The 15,860-nt window shown below is 43.7% G+C and overlaps 1 protein-coding gene across 2 annotated transcripts; it reads left to right on the top strand.

Moving 5' to 3' along the window:
- Positions 1–203: 203 nt before the first annotated feature.
- On the top strand, positions 204–5,426 carry LOC123646236 (procathepsin L). Of its 2 annotated transcripts, none has more exons than XM_045562997.1 (8): positions 204–402; positions 1,401–1,537; positions 1,787–1,909; positions 2,010–2,156; positions 2,353–2,577; positions 3,121–3,283; positions 4,132–4,249; positions 5,031–5,426. In XM_045562997.1, exons 2-8 carry the CDS (start codon positions 1,412–1,414, stop codon positions 5,128–5,130), a joined length of 1,002 nt encoding a protein of 333 aa, XP_045418953.1. In that variant the 5' UTR covers positions 204–402; positions 1,401–1,411; the 3' UTR covers positions 5,131–5,426. The 2 variants fall into 2 exon arrangements, with proteins under 2 accessions (XP_045418953.1, XP_045418955.1); XM_045562999.1 differs by having other exon boundaries at positions 266–281.
- The last annotated feature ends 10,434 nt before the right edge of the window (positions 5,427–15,860 follow it).

Here is a 15,860-nt window from a genome sequence, read left to right as displayed (position 1 = left end):
GTCCCAGGGTTCCCAGCATCCCTACCCCCCGGGTCCACCGAGGCAGGCGCGCCCGCTCCGGGACAGGTAGGGACTCGGTCGCGTCACGTGCTGGGTCAGGGCGCCCGGAGGCCCCGCCCAGGGGCAGGCGCAGCCAATAGCAGCGCGGGCAGACTGTGGGGGCGGGGCCGGCCGCCTGAGGCCTTAAAGTCCAAGTCAGGCGCCGCCGTGCCAGAACCGCGGTCTCGGCAGTATCGAAGTTGCTTCCGTAGAGTGCGCCTGCGCAGCTAAGAGCGCCGCAGGTGAGCGCTCCCGGCCAGGCGGAGCTGCGGCGGGAGCTCGACTGGAGGAAGGGACCCCATGCAGAAACGCTGTGGAGGAGGGAGCGCGAGAACGTCTGCCCTGAGCTCTGCCAGCCTTGAGGTGGGGAAATGGGGCAGACGGTTGGGGACCCCAGAGAGGCAGCGAGACCACTCGGGGTGGGGGGGGGTTCCCAGGTTGTGTAGGTCAGTCACATTTCGGGCTGCAGAGGGAACGGGTATAGCAGCCGGGCCGTCTCCGAGCCGCGCTATCTCTGGGCCTGCCGGGGTCAGACAAAGCGGCTCGCCCCGCGCACGCCGGGCCGCGCAAACATCCTGTGGCCGCAGCGGGCGGGAGTAGGCGGCACGCCCCCGGCCGGGTAGCTGGCCCGGAGCCTCGGGACTTGCCTGCTCCTCTCCCGGCGCTGGCTCTGGGGGCTCTGACTTCCAGCGCCGCGGCCACGTGACCCTGTCCCTGGTGTGGGGAGTGGGTAGGAGTGTAGGCAGCGCAGGCCCAAGCGTGGGTCTGCCGGAGCGGTGGATGCTCTCCTGCCCAGTTTCTCCTGGGAAGGCATTCCAGAAAGGCTTCATTCGAGAAGGGGAGGCTGAAAGACGTATCTCACCTGCCATGCATTAGTCCAGAAGGTGTGAGATGGCCTCCCAACTGCTGGAGATCCCTTTGCCCCTACTTGGGATCAGACGTCCTCATTAGTGAGGTTTTATTTGGGCGACCTCGGTGCTGTCGGTAAATCACTTGGACCAATCCTTCAGTGTTTCCTAGTTGTTGCCATAAGATTTTGACCCATAGGTACCATGAGACCCTTATAAAAATCTGAATTATTATTACACTATTACAATGAAGTCTGTTTAAGTTCCTATAGCACTTGTCAGGCTGGTTTTCATTTTGGTGGGTGAATCACATACTCTTCTTTTTTCCTAAGGGTATGGCCTGTTTTTCTCCACCCACATCCTCCGCCTTTCCACAGTCCTTGTGTTTATACTTGAAAAGATAATTTAAATGTTTTCTAGTCCGTCATGGTGGCTGCAGCCTTTCAATAGAGAGTAAGATGTCCTTTTAAAAGGATTGGCTTCATCAAATTCTCATTTCTTTTCTCTTCCTAGGTGTTTGAGACATGAATCCTTCACTCTTCCTGGCTGCCTTTTGCTTGGGAATAGCCTCAGCTACTCCAAAACTTGATCAAAATTTAGATACGCAGTGGTACCAGTGGAAGGCTACTCATAGCAGACTATATGGCACGGTTGGTAACATCTGAAACTGTTCAGAGGGACTCCAGAGAGAATGGTCCTTGCTGTTGCGAGTTTGTAGCCAGAGACTAGCTTCTAGGGGCCGGCTGTTACCAATAACCTAATGAAATAAACAATTCCCAGAAGAATCAAGCCATCTTTGGCTATGGTTTCTCTCCTATCTTTGTCTGCAAATCCAGTTGGTGAGCATGGGTTGGGTTTTAGGTAGAAATAAAGACCATCAGTTATATGTTTGCCTCTAGAATGAAGAAGGATGGAGGAGAGCAGTGTGGGAGAAGAATATGAAAATGATTGAACTGCACAATGGGGAATACAGCCAAGGGAAACACGGCTTCACCATGGCAATGAACGCCTTTGGTGACATGGTGAGTGTGGTGTGGATTGCTGAACTCTGGGCTTCCTCTCTTCCGTTCTTTATCAAAATAATCTCTGGCTTTGCAACATTTTATTTACTTTTCCTTGAAGACCAATGAAGAATTCAGGCAAGTGATGAATGGCTTTCGAAACCAGAAGCACAAGAAGGGGAAAGTGTTCCAAGAGCCTCTGTTTCATGAGGTCCCCAAATCTGTAGACTGGAGAGAGAAAGGCTATGTGACTCCTGTGAAGAATCAGGTAAGACGGTGTCAGATTCAGACCTTCCGTCTCCCACAGGAAAGCCAAGAAAGAATTGGTGTCATTGCTTTGGTAGACTGTGGAGTGACATGTAGTTTCTTGGGTTTTTTTTTTTTTAAAGAGTATTCAGATATATGGCCTATTGTCAGTTTTGTATTTGTCTTGTAAACTGACAGATTTTTTATTCCGTTTTCAGGGTCAGTGTGGTTCTTGTTGGGCTTTTAGTTCAACTGGTGCTCTTGAAGGACAGATGTTCCGGAAAACTGGCAAAATTGTCTCACTGAGTGAGCAGAACCTGGTGGACTGCTCTCGGCCTCAAGGCAATCATGGCTGTGATGGTGGCCTGATGGTCTTAGCCTTTCAGTATATTAAGGAGAACGGAGGCCTGGACTCTGAAAACTCCTATCCATATGTGGCAAGGGTAAATGAAGCCTCTTATCTTCTTGTCATTCCAGCTCTGCATTTGGAAAGTTGAACATTTCGAGAGATAAGACACCTTTTTCAGAATTCACATTTTATCTCTGGTCAACTCACTTGCTAAAAGAAAAAAAATAGAAATTTTTAAAAAATTAAAAAAAAATCACATTTTAGATGGTACAGTCTATATCTGCAAACTCTTTGTACAGATCAGTTTTCTGATTAGATGGTTTACATAGAGCTAGCTGTTCTTCTATGTAACGTGGAGAATAAGCAAACCATTCTAAATATAGTAGAAATTTCTCCATTGTGAAAAATTTCTTATGGACAGGTCGACCCAGGCAGTCTTATTGAAGAAACATTACCTCATTTTTCAGTTTCAAATCAACTAATAAGATTTCACTTCTTGAGATGATTTATAAGAGTGTTGACTTGGAAATTATAAGGTGCAAATTGCTGAGTGTTTTGGTTCTAGAACTCATGTTCTCTAGGAGGTAAATGTTAGTGATCAAGTGTTTTCTCCTTACGTTGTATTTAATTTTAAAAGGATGAAGTCTGTAAATACAAGCCTGAGAATTCTGTTGCTAATGACACTGGTTTCGTGAATGTCCCTGTTCGCGAGAAGGCTCTGATGAAGGCAGTGGCTGCTATAGGGCCCATTTCTGTTGCTATTGATGCAGGCCATGTGTCCTTCCAGTTCTATAAATCAGGTAGGTATTTGTCATTTTATTACAGACATTTAGGCAGAATTGGAAAACACCACTATGATTGACTCTTTGGTATAGACTCCTGCTTTCTAGGACTATAGAATTTTGAGTTTGTGTGTTGAACAGAGTGATGTTTCCATTTGACATAATAAAGCACTTTCTCATGATTACAAACTCTTCATACTTTTAGATGGCTGTGTAATTCATCCTATAGATAGAACCTAATTTACCTAATAACTGTTCTCTAAGTTTTGGCCTTTTTTCTAAAACTTTTTTATGGCCAGCATGGTGGCTCATGCCTGTAATCCCAGCACTTTGGGAGGATCCCCTGAGGCCAGGAATTTGAGTGAGCCATGATCAGACCACTGCACTCTGGCCTGAATAACAAAGCAAGACCCTGTCTGTTAGCGTTTTTCACTTCTGTAATTAGGACTATAAAGACCTCCCCTCAAGTTTTTTTGTTTTAGTACTATTTTAGAGTGACATCCTAGTAGTAGAAAGGGGTTATGCAAATTGGTATTTGGGCTAGGGGATTAGTTGCCTAAATCACCTTAACCTTGAAAACAATAGGTCTTATTTTTTGGAATTTTTTTTTTTTTTTAAGTAGAAAATATCTTGAACTTAGTTTGTTGGTTTCTTTTTTTTTTTCCTTTGTGTGGTAGATATCTGAAGAAGTTTGTTAGTGTCTGTTGAATTAAGGGTGACATTTTGCTTTATCAGCTATTATTTTAAGTCCTTATTTGGAATTTGTTTGACATTTCACTGAATTTGGAGATGTTCTTACTGTGGGTGATAGGGTGGGTCACTGTCACTTGAAGCTTCTCACTGCAGTGTTGATTTTACTCTCCCAGGCATATATTATGAACCAGAGTGTAGCAGCAAAGACCTGGATCATGGTGTCCTGGTGGTTGGCTATGGTTTTGAAGGAACAGACTCAAATAACAATAAATATTGGCTTGTCAAGAACAGGTATAAATTTTAAATTGTAAAGGGAATTCTTGTTTGGAATCAGTATTTGGGTACAAGTCCACAAGAGCTCAATTTTGAAATCCCACAAGTCTTTCTTCCACTTAGAGTGAACACAGAAGTATCATTGTCTGCTTATAAGATTCTGCACCAAGCTTGTGGTTATGAATATGTATTTGTAACATCTTCTTACTAAATTCTGAAAATTATCCTAATTCTGAAACACATCTGGCCTCCAGGGTTTCAGAAAAATTCTGGACCTGTAGGGTTGAGGGCTGATTTCCTTTTTATGTCCCCAATTTTTCAATAAGCAGAACACAGGCCTCTGCGAATTCTTAAGTCTGAAAGATTGTCCAGGAGTCCAGTTGCCTATGTGCGTCCTTTCTACTGTCATTTGATGCCCTGCCATTGAATTTTACTCTTCAGCTCTCAGAGGCTTTGATGGTTGTATCAATTTTCACAACCAAAGTTCTTCAGTTGAGATGTGATGAGATAATAGCCTGTGGAGATAGACTGCTAAATTAGAATCTCAGTTCTGATTCAGTTTCCTATCTTAAAAAAGTTCTAAACTACATTTTATTGTCTGAAGGCATTTTTCAAAGAAGCCAATAGACTTGAAAAATCAAGTGTGACCCACAGGAATCAATACATTTATAAATAGATATAATAGCACTTAAATCGTGCTTACCACGTGTCAGGCACTAATCTAAGTATTAGCTATTATTAATAAAGCTAATTACTTTTTGATTCTTTGTATAAAACAGAAAATTTGCTTCTCTTTCAGCTGGGGTCCAGAGTGGGGCTGGAATGGCTATGTAAAAATAGCCAAAGATAGAAACAACCACTGTGGAATCGCCACATCGGCCAGCTATCCTACTGTGTGAGCTGATGGACAGTAATGAGCAAGGACTTCAGGACAGCATGTCTGGGGAATTTCATTTTAAAACTGACCGAACCCTTATTGTGTAAGATAAAACACTTGAATCATTGTGGATCCAAGTTGTGATTTGAATTCTGTGACATTTTTACAAGGGTAAAATGTTACCACTATTTTAATTACTGTTATAAACAGGTTTATGATATCAAGGCTCATTGCTTAATTCTAAGACTTTTGAATTTTCACTTTTTAAAGAGATGTATAAAACTTTACCTTTCAAAATAAATTTTAATTCGTTATGTACAGGTAGCCTTCTTTCTGTTTTTAATGCATTAACTTTTTGTGTAGTCAGGAAATATATAATTGGGTTCTGAAGACATAACTCAGTGTGTCAGTGGCATGTTAAGAGAAAGATGCTAGGTGACATTCTGGTTCTTATAGTTTATAAATGTACAGATTTTATGTCAGCTGCCCATTGGCTGTGTGTGACCCAACTCTGGAATCTACCAAAATTTGACAAACAATTTGGAAGGACAAAGGTAAATTGTTTTAGTAAAGATAAAAAACAATTCACTTTTTAGAAAAGTGAGTAGACATAAGATATTTAGAGGTGGGTTTAGATAACAGAAAAGGAAATCCTCCTCCTTTGACTCGAGATGGTCAGTTATGTGATGAAAGTCACATGACTAATTACTGGAGCATCTCCCTGAATTACTGGTGAAGACCCTGTGACCATTCTGCAGGCTGAGGAAGGACCAGATGCAATTAGATTACTAATGCTGTTTTATTTTTATTCGGTCTAGTCTCTGATGACATTCCATATGGCTCTTCTTGGAAAGCCTCGCTTGTTACCCAGTGTTAGCGAAAGTAAATTTTATGGTTGTGGTTAACAAATCTCGGGTGTTTGGTAATATAATAGCTGGAGAAATGTGTTCATGGTCCACAAGAGATTAAGTTTTTAAATAGTCTTCTGATAGAAGAAGGGTGAGAGATCACAAATGAAAGGCCAGAAGTCGCTAGGCCAAATTTAGACTTTGTTTACCTACCCCTGAAATAAAAATAAGTCTGAAAGGCAACAAAATGGGCTAAGCATATAGTTCCACAGGAAGTAAATATAAGTAAAATAATATATTTGCATATTTAAAAGACTGGTAGGAAATACACCAAACTTCTGAGTGAATTATGGGTGATTATTTTCTTTAACTTGTTTGGCAGAAAGTGTATTTTTATTAGCAAGAAAAAATATAGTAAAACTACACCTACATGCTGCAGGCTAAGAAGCAGCTGCGTGTGTTTAAAAATCTCGTGTTCCCCGAATCAAATAAGAATACAAAGGATAAGCTGGTGAAATACTTAATCAAGGGGTAATCCACTGTGAAGGGAATGAGAGGTAAGGGGGCAAGTGGGACCTTATATCCCACAAGACCTTCCATAGCATTGGTCCACGGCCATCTCTGGAAAAATCCAGTCTGCCACACTTGGTCTGAGTTTTCTGAGAAGGGACTCCTTTACATTGCCTTGCAGCATAGCAGTAGGTTAGCTCCTGTCCAGTCCCCAAACAACAGCCAGGGCTTTAAGGAACATCTAGGCGCTGAATTGAATGAAAGTGTGATGGCTTTTTATTTGAGTATTAAAGTTTCAAGTCTGCCAAAACAGAGCATTCCTCAGATATCTAAACTGAAATAGAGACATAAGGTTTTGTCATTTTTTAAAGACCTTTAACATATTTTACAAATGGGCCAGGTATGGTGGCGCATTCCTGTGGTCCCAGCTACTTGAGGGGCTGAGGCAGGAGGATCACTTAAGCCCAGGAGTTTGAGTTTGCAGTGAGCTAGGCTGACCCCACTGCACATAGTTCTGCAACAGAACAAGATCCTGTCTCAAAAAAAAATATTTTAAAAACATATGAAAAGTTCTAAACCACATGTATTGTCTGAAAGCATTTTTCAAAGAAGCCAATAGGCTTGAAAAATCAAGTGTGTAGCACACAGTTAACTACCAGTATTTCCTATACTCCAACGTAACAGTTTGTTACCTAATTTAAATTGCAGAGGATGTAAAGAATGGAAAGATAGAAATGATTCAGCGTATGATGAGGGAGGAATCTGCTGATGTGGAAGCGTAGCTACAACTCTTAGACACCTTACCAGAGGGGAAGGACTCAGAGTAATTAGGAAATCTCCACTCACATGTATTTCACATTTGTGTGTTGAAATTGGGTGTGTTTTCTAAATTCACTTCCCTTTTGACTGATAGAAAAGTCTAAAGCAAAGAAACTCGGATTTAAAAAAATAAATATTAGTAATTATATACACACACACAGAGTCATGTCTTGCATAATGACAAAGGTATGTTCTGAGAAATGTGTTGTTAGGCAATTTCATCCTTTTGTGAATATCATAGTGTGTCGTCCTTACACAAATCTCTATGGTACAGCCTACTATACAGTTGGGCTATATGGTATAGCCTATCGCTCCTAAGCTACAAACCTACAAACCTACAAACCCACAGCGTGTCACTGTACTGAATACTTTAGGCAAGTGTAACATAATGGAAAGCATTTGTGTATCTAATCATATCTAAACAGAAAAGGCACAATAAAAATACAGCATTATAATCCTATGGGATCACTGTCATATTGAGTCCATCATTGACCAAAACATCATGCGGCACGTAACTGGTGTCTGTATGTACGTGTCCCAAGCCACTTCATTGTAAACACTGGATTTCACAGGTGTTCATAATCATCTCTATTTTTAATTACGTTAATAAATACAACTATTACCAATAGCTGCTCCATGGGCTCTTTCCTTAGTACTACATTTTAAAACTTCCATTATTTACACATTCAAGTGCAATTGACCCTTGAGCAACACAGGGTTAGGGGCACCAACCCCTGTGCCATTGAAAATCTGCATATAATTTTTAACTACCTTAAAACTTAACTACTGGTAGTGTACTGTTAACTGGATGCCTTACTGATAACATAAACAGTTGATTAACTGTATATGTGTTATACCCAACACTGTATTCTTACAATAAGCTAGAGAAATGAAAATGTTATTAAGACGATCATAAGGAAGAGAAAATATATTTATTCATTAAGTGCAAGTGGATCATCTTGAAGTTTTTTACCCTTGTCTTCACATTGAGTAGGCTAAACAGAAGGAGGAAGCGGAGGGGTTGGTCTTGCTGTCTCAGGGTGGCAAAGTGGAGAAAGTCTGTGTATAAGTGGACCCACACAGTTCAAGTCTGTGTTGTTCCAGGGTTAACTGTGTTGATTGGACACCTACACAACAGCACTGTGCTGGGTTCTGGGGACACAAGAGTGAAGCAAACAGTCACGGTTTCTCCCTGTGGAGCTTACGTTCTCATGTTGCTAGCCCATGCATAACCTCCAGCCCTGCCACCACGGCCACTTTGTTCATGAGCCCACTGGGTGATGACAGGGTGGCTAGGGAAAGAGATTGATTGGTATCCACAACATGGGCCATTTTCTCCACTTGGCTATTGAAATCTTCCTCTGCTGAGGTCACCCTTTGGTGAGAATTCACATGGAATTACAAATATCTTCACACTTTCACCCATTCGGAGAGGTTTATCCACATATATATTCCCCATACCACTTTGTCACCAATTTGTCCTCGACCACCCAGCCAAATCACTGGCCATCGGTCATGAGTTGTTATATAATCATACATCTGACCATTAATACTTCTAAGCAAAATGAACAATCAGGTGCACTGCTTGACATTCTGTTTCCCTTCACCACTGTCCTTCAGGTATGTCCCAGAAAGGGGCTACAGTGCTATAGCTGTCCACCTTTGGTTACTGACTGAGTATTTTGCAGAAACATCTATAAACCAGGCCTGAGTTTTCTCTTCCTCAGTCAGTTGATTACAGGGAACTCCCTATGAGGCCATATGTGTGGGCTGGGAGACAGAAGGTAATGTAGCAGGAGTGGGGACCATCAGTGTTTAAGCCACTTCCTCCTGTAACTTGCTTAGGCCTCCAAGCCCTGCTCAGGCCAAATCATGTACATGGTTGGTATCCTTGAGGGATTGGTTCCAGGACTCCTTGTAGATACCAAATTCCACAGATCACTCAAGTCCCTTATATAAAATGGTATAGTATGTGCATATAATTTATGCATATCCTCCTGTATACTTTAAATCATGTCTAGATTACTTACAATACCTAATACAATGTAAATGTTATGTAAATAATTGTTATACTACATTGTTTAGAAACAATGACAAGAAAAAGAAGTCTGTACATGTTCAGTACAGACACAACTGTCCTTTCTTTTTTTTTTTTTTTTTTTCAAATATTTTCTATGCAAGGTTAGTTGAATCCACAGATGCAAAACCCACAGATATGGAAGGCCAAGTGTATACCACTTCCATTTGACAATGGAGTGCCACTGTGCACACCTAACTATGGTTTGGTAGTCAGACAACATGACAGGCAGCTCTGGTCTCGGGTAACTAGGTGGCCCATGATTGAGCAGTCTAATAAGTTCTGGTAACAAGCTTCTGTTTCTCAAAAGGAGACTAGTATGCAGCAGAGGCCAGCATGCTCCAAAATCCTAAGGGTGCCCTCTATGATTTGTCTGTTGGGGCCTGCCAACAGCCCAGATAGCATCTCTATCTGCCACTGACACTTTGCACACCATTGGGTCTGCTGGATCATATAGCACAAGTGCAGAGCAGCTTGCACAGCAGGCTGGACCAGTTGACAAGCCTTCTCTTTTCTGGGCCCCACACAAAACTAGCAGCTTGTTGGGTTACTTAGTAAATGGGTGAGAGCTAGCACACCCAAAAGGGGCATTTGTTGCCTCCAAAATCCAAAGAAACCCTGAGGGTGTCGTGCCTCTTTTTGGTTGTAGGAAGGGCTAGATGAAACAAGTGATTATTCATCTTAGAAGGGATATCTCAGCACCAGATACCTAGAAATTTCACTGAGACAGCCCCTGAATTTTTGTAGGATTTATTTTCTACCCTCTGACACACAAATATCTTACCAGTAAGTCTAGAATAGTTGCTACTTCATATTCACTAGTTCCAATAAGCATAATTTCATCAATATAATGGACCAGTGTGAGATTTTATGGAAGGGAAAGGCAATTAAGATCCCTACAGACTGAGGACATTGGTAGTTTGAGACAGGAGTCTACCAGCCACCACATTTGCTGACAAATTAATAAACTTCTCTTTCCTTCTCCTCAAACCACTTGTCCTCATTCTTCTGATGCAGCCTCGGGGACAAGTGCCGAACTTTCAGTAACAGAATTTGGCATCTCTGCGGGGGGTGCCCATTGGTGCCCTGGAGGAATGGCACCCCACTACTGGTGGAAGAGGCAGGGAGCAGCCCTGGGTCAAAGCCATGAGTCTTCACAGGTAGGAGCAACTTCTTTTTGAGGTGAGAGAGCAAGGGGACAGCCCCAGCAGATGCCAGAGCCTGTTTTAGCTCCAGCGAACTCCCGTCTTCATCTCCCCAAAGTAGATGTAGCTCCCCACAACCTGAACTGGGTTGAGAAGAAGGAAACAGATTTGGGAAGCATCACAACAGCCACGGCCATTTATAAGTAAAGTCCCCCGGGATGCTAAGACCCTGTTTCCACCCATATGGAGAGTGGTCCAGACCTCCCTGTTGGATTTGTTTTGAGATACCAATTTGGGGTTAGAAGTCAAGAGGTTGAGTGGAACTAGGGAGCCTGGTTTGGATTGAGCTCATTTGCAGTTCCCAGGGTACCAGGGGAGATTGGGAGAAGTTGGTTCTTTCATCTGAAAGAATTTGGTTCTCGGTTTGTCCCCTTTTGGATTAGAAGATGCTGACTCTCAACTGAGAATTCAGTTCTCCTTTTGTGGTTTCCATTTGGTGGGCCATGGCATTTTGTGCTGGGGTGTCCCCTGTATCGTCTGTGTTTGTTTGTTTGTAAAGGTTTGTTGCAACATAGAAAAGTTCCATCTCAGAGTCCCTTGGGAAAAAATTTGTCCAAATGGTTAATTCATAGCTACAAACCTATGTGTAAAGAGAATGGTGTTATTGTAATCCAATGCACATGCTGGAGTGTGAGGAGAAGCAGCCATTAAATTAAAATTCCCACTTAATTGATAAGCCTTGGCATTTTAGATTGTGTTGAGAATTCTCTATATTGTTTGTGTTTGATTGATTGTGAGTTTTTATACCTATGTCTAAAGATTATTATGATACTCCTTGCCTGGAGTGTGAGGAAAAGTGGTGGTTAATGGTCCATGGTTTATTCTGAGCTGTTGGTTCTTTTAAAATTCAGAGCTCAAATGGTCTACCTGCCACTATAGAGTTAAAATGTTGAGTCTCAAGCTCTCTGCTTCAGAGAAACTCATTGTTTAGGGAATACAAAATGATCTGTGTTTGTATGATTTTTGATAAATGAAGTCCTCCTGCCCCACTGGAACCCGCACAGCTGGCCAGGGTGAGGCACCAGGTGGAGCCACAGCCCAGGGGCGGACCTGGCAGGAGGGAGGACTGGTGCATGTGGCCCGCCACCAAGGGGGCACAGCAAGGGGAAGGAACACCTGCCACTGCTGCCATCTCGGCACCATGGGAGGGGCCAGGCACCGCCTGAACTAACTCTTCAATCCCACTCCCGGTAAATTATGACTTGGGGTTTGGACTGGTCTCTACCGGCAGCAAACTCCATTTGGACCCAAGGGAACCCATAGCCGGGTCAGGCAATCTGTGGCAATATCATATAAGAGGCTTGAATGTGCAAGGACAACCAGCGGGGTCCTTGAGACAGTCAAAACGAATGGGCAAAAAAGCTGCCCCAGGCTGACTTTTTGTAAAGGAGAAGGACCTTGAAAGGAACATTGTCCCACAGTTGCAAAAGTGTCCAGGTAGCAAGAAGGCCCTAGGAGAGAAAAAAAAAATTTTTTTAAGTTCAGGACTCAGATGGCGAAGGAGGGGGCGGGAGCCCCCTGCCTCCAAATATCCCCACAGGAAGCCTGGGAAAAATTGACAGTGGGGATTCTATTGGTGCCAAGCTGTGTGGACAGAAGTGGTCCAGTGGGGGGCCCGTTTCCCTGGCCCCAGCTGTGCCGACCAGACAGGGCGCAGCATGGGAGGGGCCATGCAGCAGTGAGGTAGCCACAGGCAAGCAGCTGGGGCACTTGAATGGTACTCAGTTACGTTTAAAGGCAGGATCCCGGGACTGTGTTGCCTCGTGGGTTTAAGACAGCTCTCCTGCTCTGTTTGATAGGAGCTTAGCAGGGTACTTGAGGAACCGAGAATTGGACAGATTTGTAAACTTGTATTAGCATGTCTAGGGTTCCTTAGGAATGGCATCTGGATCCCAGACTTCAGATTGATGGTAAAGCCCTTGTATGGAGAAAAACAAAGAATGAGCCTTGGAGTCTTAGTACAGATGCTGAGAGGCATCCTATGGCCAGTGGCCGGTCAAAGCCACTGGACAATATTGGGAGAGGACGGCCTCTGTGCCTCCAGGCAGGAACAGCTGCTTGCGAGTTGTGTCTATTCTCAATCCTGCCACCCTTTTGCCAGCCAAAGAGAATGAGCCTTTACATGACCATTTAGAGGTTCTGGAGACTGTATTCTAGCAGGATGGATCTGTCAGATCAGCCAATGCCGGAGTGAGATTCGGATCCTTCTTTAATGACGGGAGCAGCTTTATGGACAACGAGAGGCTGAATATGCAGTGATCACGGCAGTGGCACTGCCACCTGGGACTTCAGCCCAGGAAGGTGAGTTGCAGTTATCAAGAGGAAAAAGATCAACGTTTATACAGACTCTCATATGCTTTTATGGTTGTGCGTGTTTATAGTACCATTTGAAAGAAAAGGGGTCTCCCGACAGCAGGAAATAAGAATATTAAGTGTGTCACTGAAATAATGGCCTCGATACAGGCCATCGCTGAGCCTAAGCAGGTGGCCGGCATGGCAAAAAGAAGTCAGGCCACTGGTGGAGCTGCTAAGGAGGCTGCTGGAGGTGATCTGTTCCGTGGGGCCTCAAGACCCTAGCTAGATTTAGACCCCCTTAAAAACTAAAGACTGGGGCTCTGACATTTCGGATGGCACAACAGAATTCTCATAGACTCACCTCCTACCGAAAACTTTGGTTCGGCCTCTTATGAGGCACCTGCATGAATATAGACATGGGGAAAGTGACGCCTTGATGGATTTGGTGGAGCCTCATTTGAGAGGACTGTGTTTACAACTGCTTATGTGCTTAGGGCAGTCCAAGGACAGAAAGGCGACCCACTACACAGGGAGCCCAACATGGGGGTGGTCCACCCTTTCAATGACTGGGAGTTTCACTGAGATGCGTAGGCTTGTATCGGTAGATAGTTTTTCAGGCCGGGTAGAGGCTTGTCCTACCAAGAGGAAAGAAGGAGCATCTAAAGTTACCGGAATCCTTCTGGAGGAACCCACTGCGAAATGGGCTCCTACCAGGAGCTGACAGGGCCTTTGCTAAGTTCCTGCATGCGTACGGGAACAGGCCTTGAAGGATGACAGGATGACAGGCAGCAACAGTCCAGGGAAAGAGGCCAAGCAAATGGAGAACAACATGCTGGTGATGGAGGCCGTGGACAGGCAGCTACAGAGACGGCTCAGCAGCTCCTCCTCCTACAGTGAGGACGTCAACAGACACCCTGCTGCCAACAGGACCCAGGAGCACACTCCATGGAGCCCTTGACATTTTGCAAGAGTGATGATAGACCCTCCTTGGTAGCACAGGTAACCCAGCAAGTAAGCAAAGCTGCCCTATACCTAGGAGAGAAATTACATGCACCCTGGAATTGATACAAGAAACCCACCAAAAATGAGATAGGGTGTTGCTGCTTGCCCTCCTCTGGATAAGGGCAGCCCTTTAGAAGCAGGCTTAAGTCAAGCACCTAAAAAAATAGTTTATGAGAGACCCTTCCTGGCACCCTGAGGTAAGTATGGTAATATAACCACAAATAAAAGAGAATAGAGTAAAACATTATGTCAAATGAGTGGGTCAGGTGCTAACCACTATGCATGAGTTTGCCTCTTTCAGGTCCCTGTCCCAGCTGCAAGTGGAAGGAACCCTATGAAGTGCCTCTAACAACTCACATCTCTTTAAAATTGTCAGAAGTGAAACCTTGCATCCATCACACCGGGGTGTGGAGGGGCCAGCCTTAGGCAATCTAAAGTATCTGTTTGAGAAAAAGAAAAAAAAAATGAAAATGTTGGTATTTTCACTAATTTTTTTTTGGTTCTGTCTATAGGATAGAGGGATAACTCCTCAGTGAGGATTTCCTGGGGCTATCGCCTCTTCTGTTGATCTGTCTTGCTGCTGGGTGTGTTATCCTAAACCTCATTTGGTACAAGTATTTCTGTACATGATTTCTGAGTTTGCAGAGCCAATCACTCATATCACCTACAGCAGCAGTCCCCAACCTTTCTGACAGCAGGGACGGTTTTCATGGAAGATAATTTTTCCACAGACTGGGGAGGGGGTGATAGTTTTGGGATGATTCAAGCAGATTACATTTATTGTGCACTTTATGTCTCTTACTATTACATTGTAATGTGTAATGAAATAATTATATGACTAACCATAGGTTGGGAACCCCTTGACCTACAGTATACAACTAATAGCTCTGCAATCAGAGGTCCCGTGTTTCTTTTCTAACCCAGCCTGTATCGGACATTGTGAACAAGGCAACAGTCTGTTTCACCTTGTCAGTCCTCACAGTTATAGTTATTGCTTATGCCCTTTTTCACCTGATAATCTCTACCTTCCGTCTAAAACATCGCCCCATTCAGCAGGAAGTAGCTTGGTGACTAGGTCGCCCCTCCTCCTATAGACGTGGAAGGGTGAAATTGACAGTGGGGAATATGTAACAGACAGAATGGCCTGAAAAAGGGTAAAAATGTTTTCTGTCTCTTCAAAACCCCCTCACCCTTTTTGGGAACTAAAGCCTGCATCCCTGCCTGAGGCCAGTGGTCGGGAAGGACAGGGGAGTGTCCTTTGTTCTTTGTGCCACAGGAGATGGCTCAAGGGAATTGTTCGGGTGGAGGTCACGAGATTGTCTTGGCCGAAGACGGGATGAATCAGAACCTTGAAAAGCTCTGTACTTCTCAGAAGCAGAATGTTGGTATTTTGATATGGGAGTCTGCCACCTCTTCATTTGCTGACAAATGAATAAACTCCTCTTTCCATCTCTTCAAAAAAAAAAAATCCCTGCAGACTAAATTATGACATGGATCTGGAGAGCAGATATGCCTGAGGTAGGACAATGAAAAGGTATATGGCTGGCATTGCCAGCTGAAAGCAAACTGTTTCTAATGGTCCTTATTAGCAAGTGTGGAGAAAATGCATTTGGCAGATCAATAGGTGCATGCCAGCTACCAGGGGATGTGTTAATCACTCAAGCAATGAAACCACATCTGGAACAGCAGCTGTAACCAATGATCCCACCCAATTAAGTTTGCAATAATTTACTCTCTCCAAGATCCATCTGTTTTCTTCGTATCTACACAACTCTTTATAGTAATATCTAGATTAGTGTTTGACCAAATAACTGAGCACCACAGCCTAGTGAAGTCTGACTTGTAAAATTTAAAAAGCACAGAAACATTTGCATTGATGTGTCCCCTCCCCTTCCACCCCTCCTTCGCCTTCCCACCTGCTCCTTCTCTTGCTTTCATTCCCACCTCACACCTCAACACACACACTCTTAAAACATTTTTTATTCTTTTTATTTTC

Source organism: Lemur catta, chromosome 10 (assembly GCF_020740605.2).
Source record: "Lemur catta isolate mLemCat1 chromosome 10, mLemCat1.pri, whole genome shotgun sequence".
NCBI classification, from domain to species: domain Eukaryota; kingdom Metazoa; phylum Chordata; class Mammalia; order Primates; family Lemuridae; genus Lemur; species Lemur catta.
Note: the sequence above shows the minus strand (reverse complement) of the source record. Positions and strands in the feature narration are given on the sequence as shown.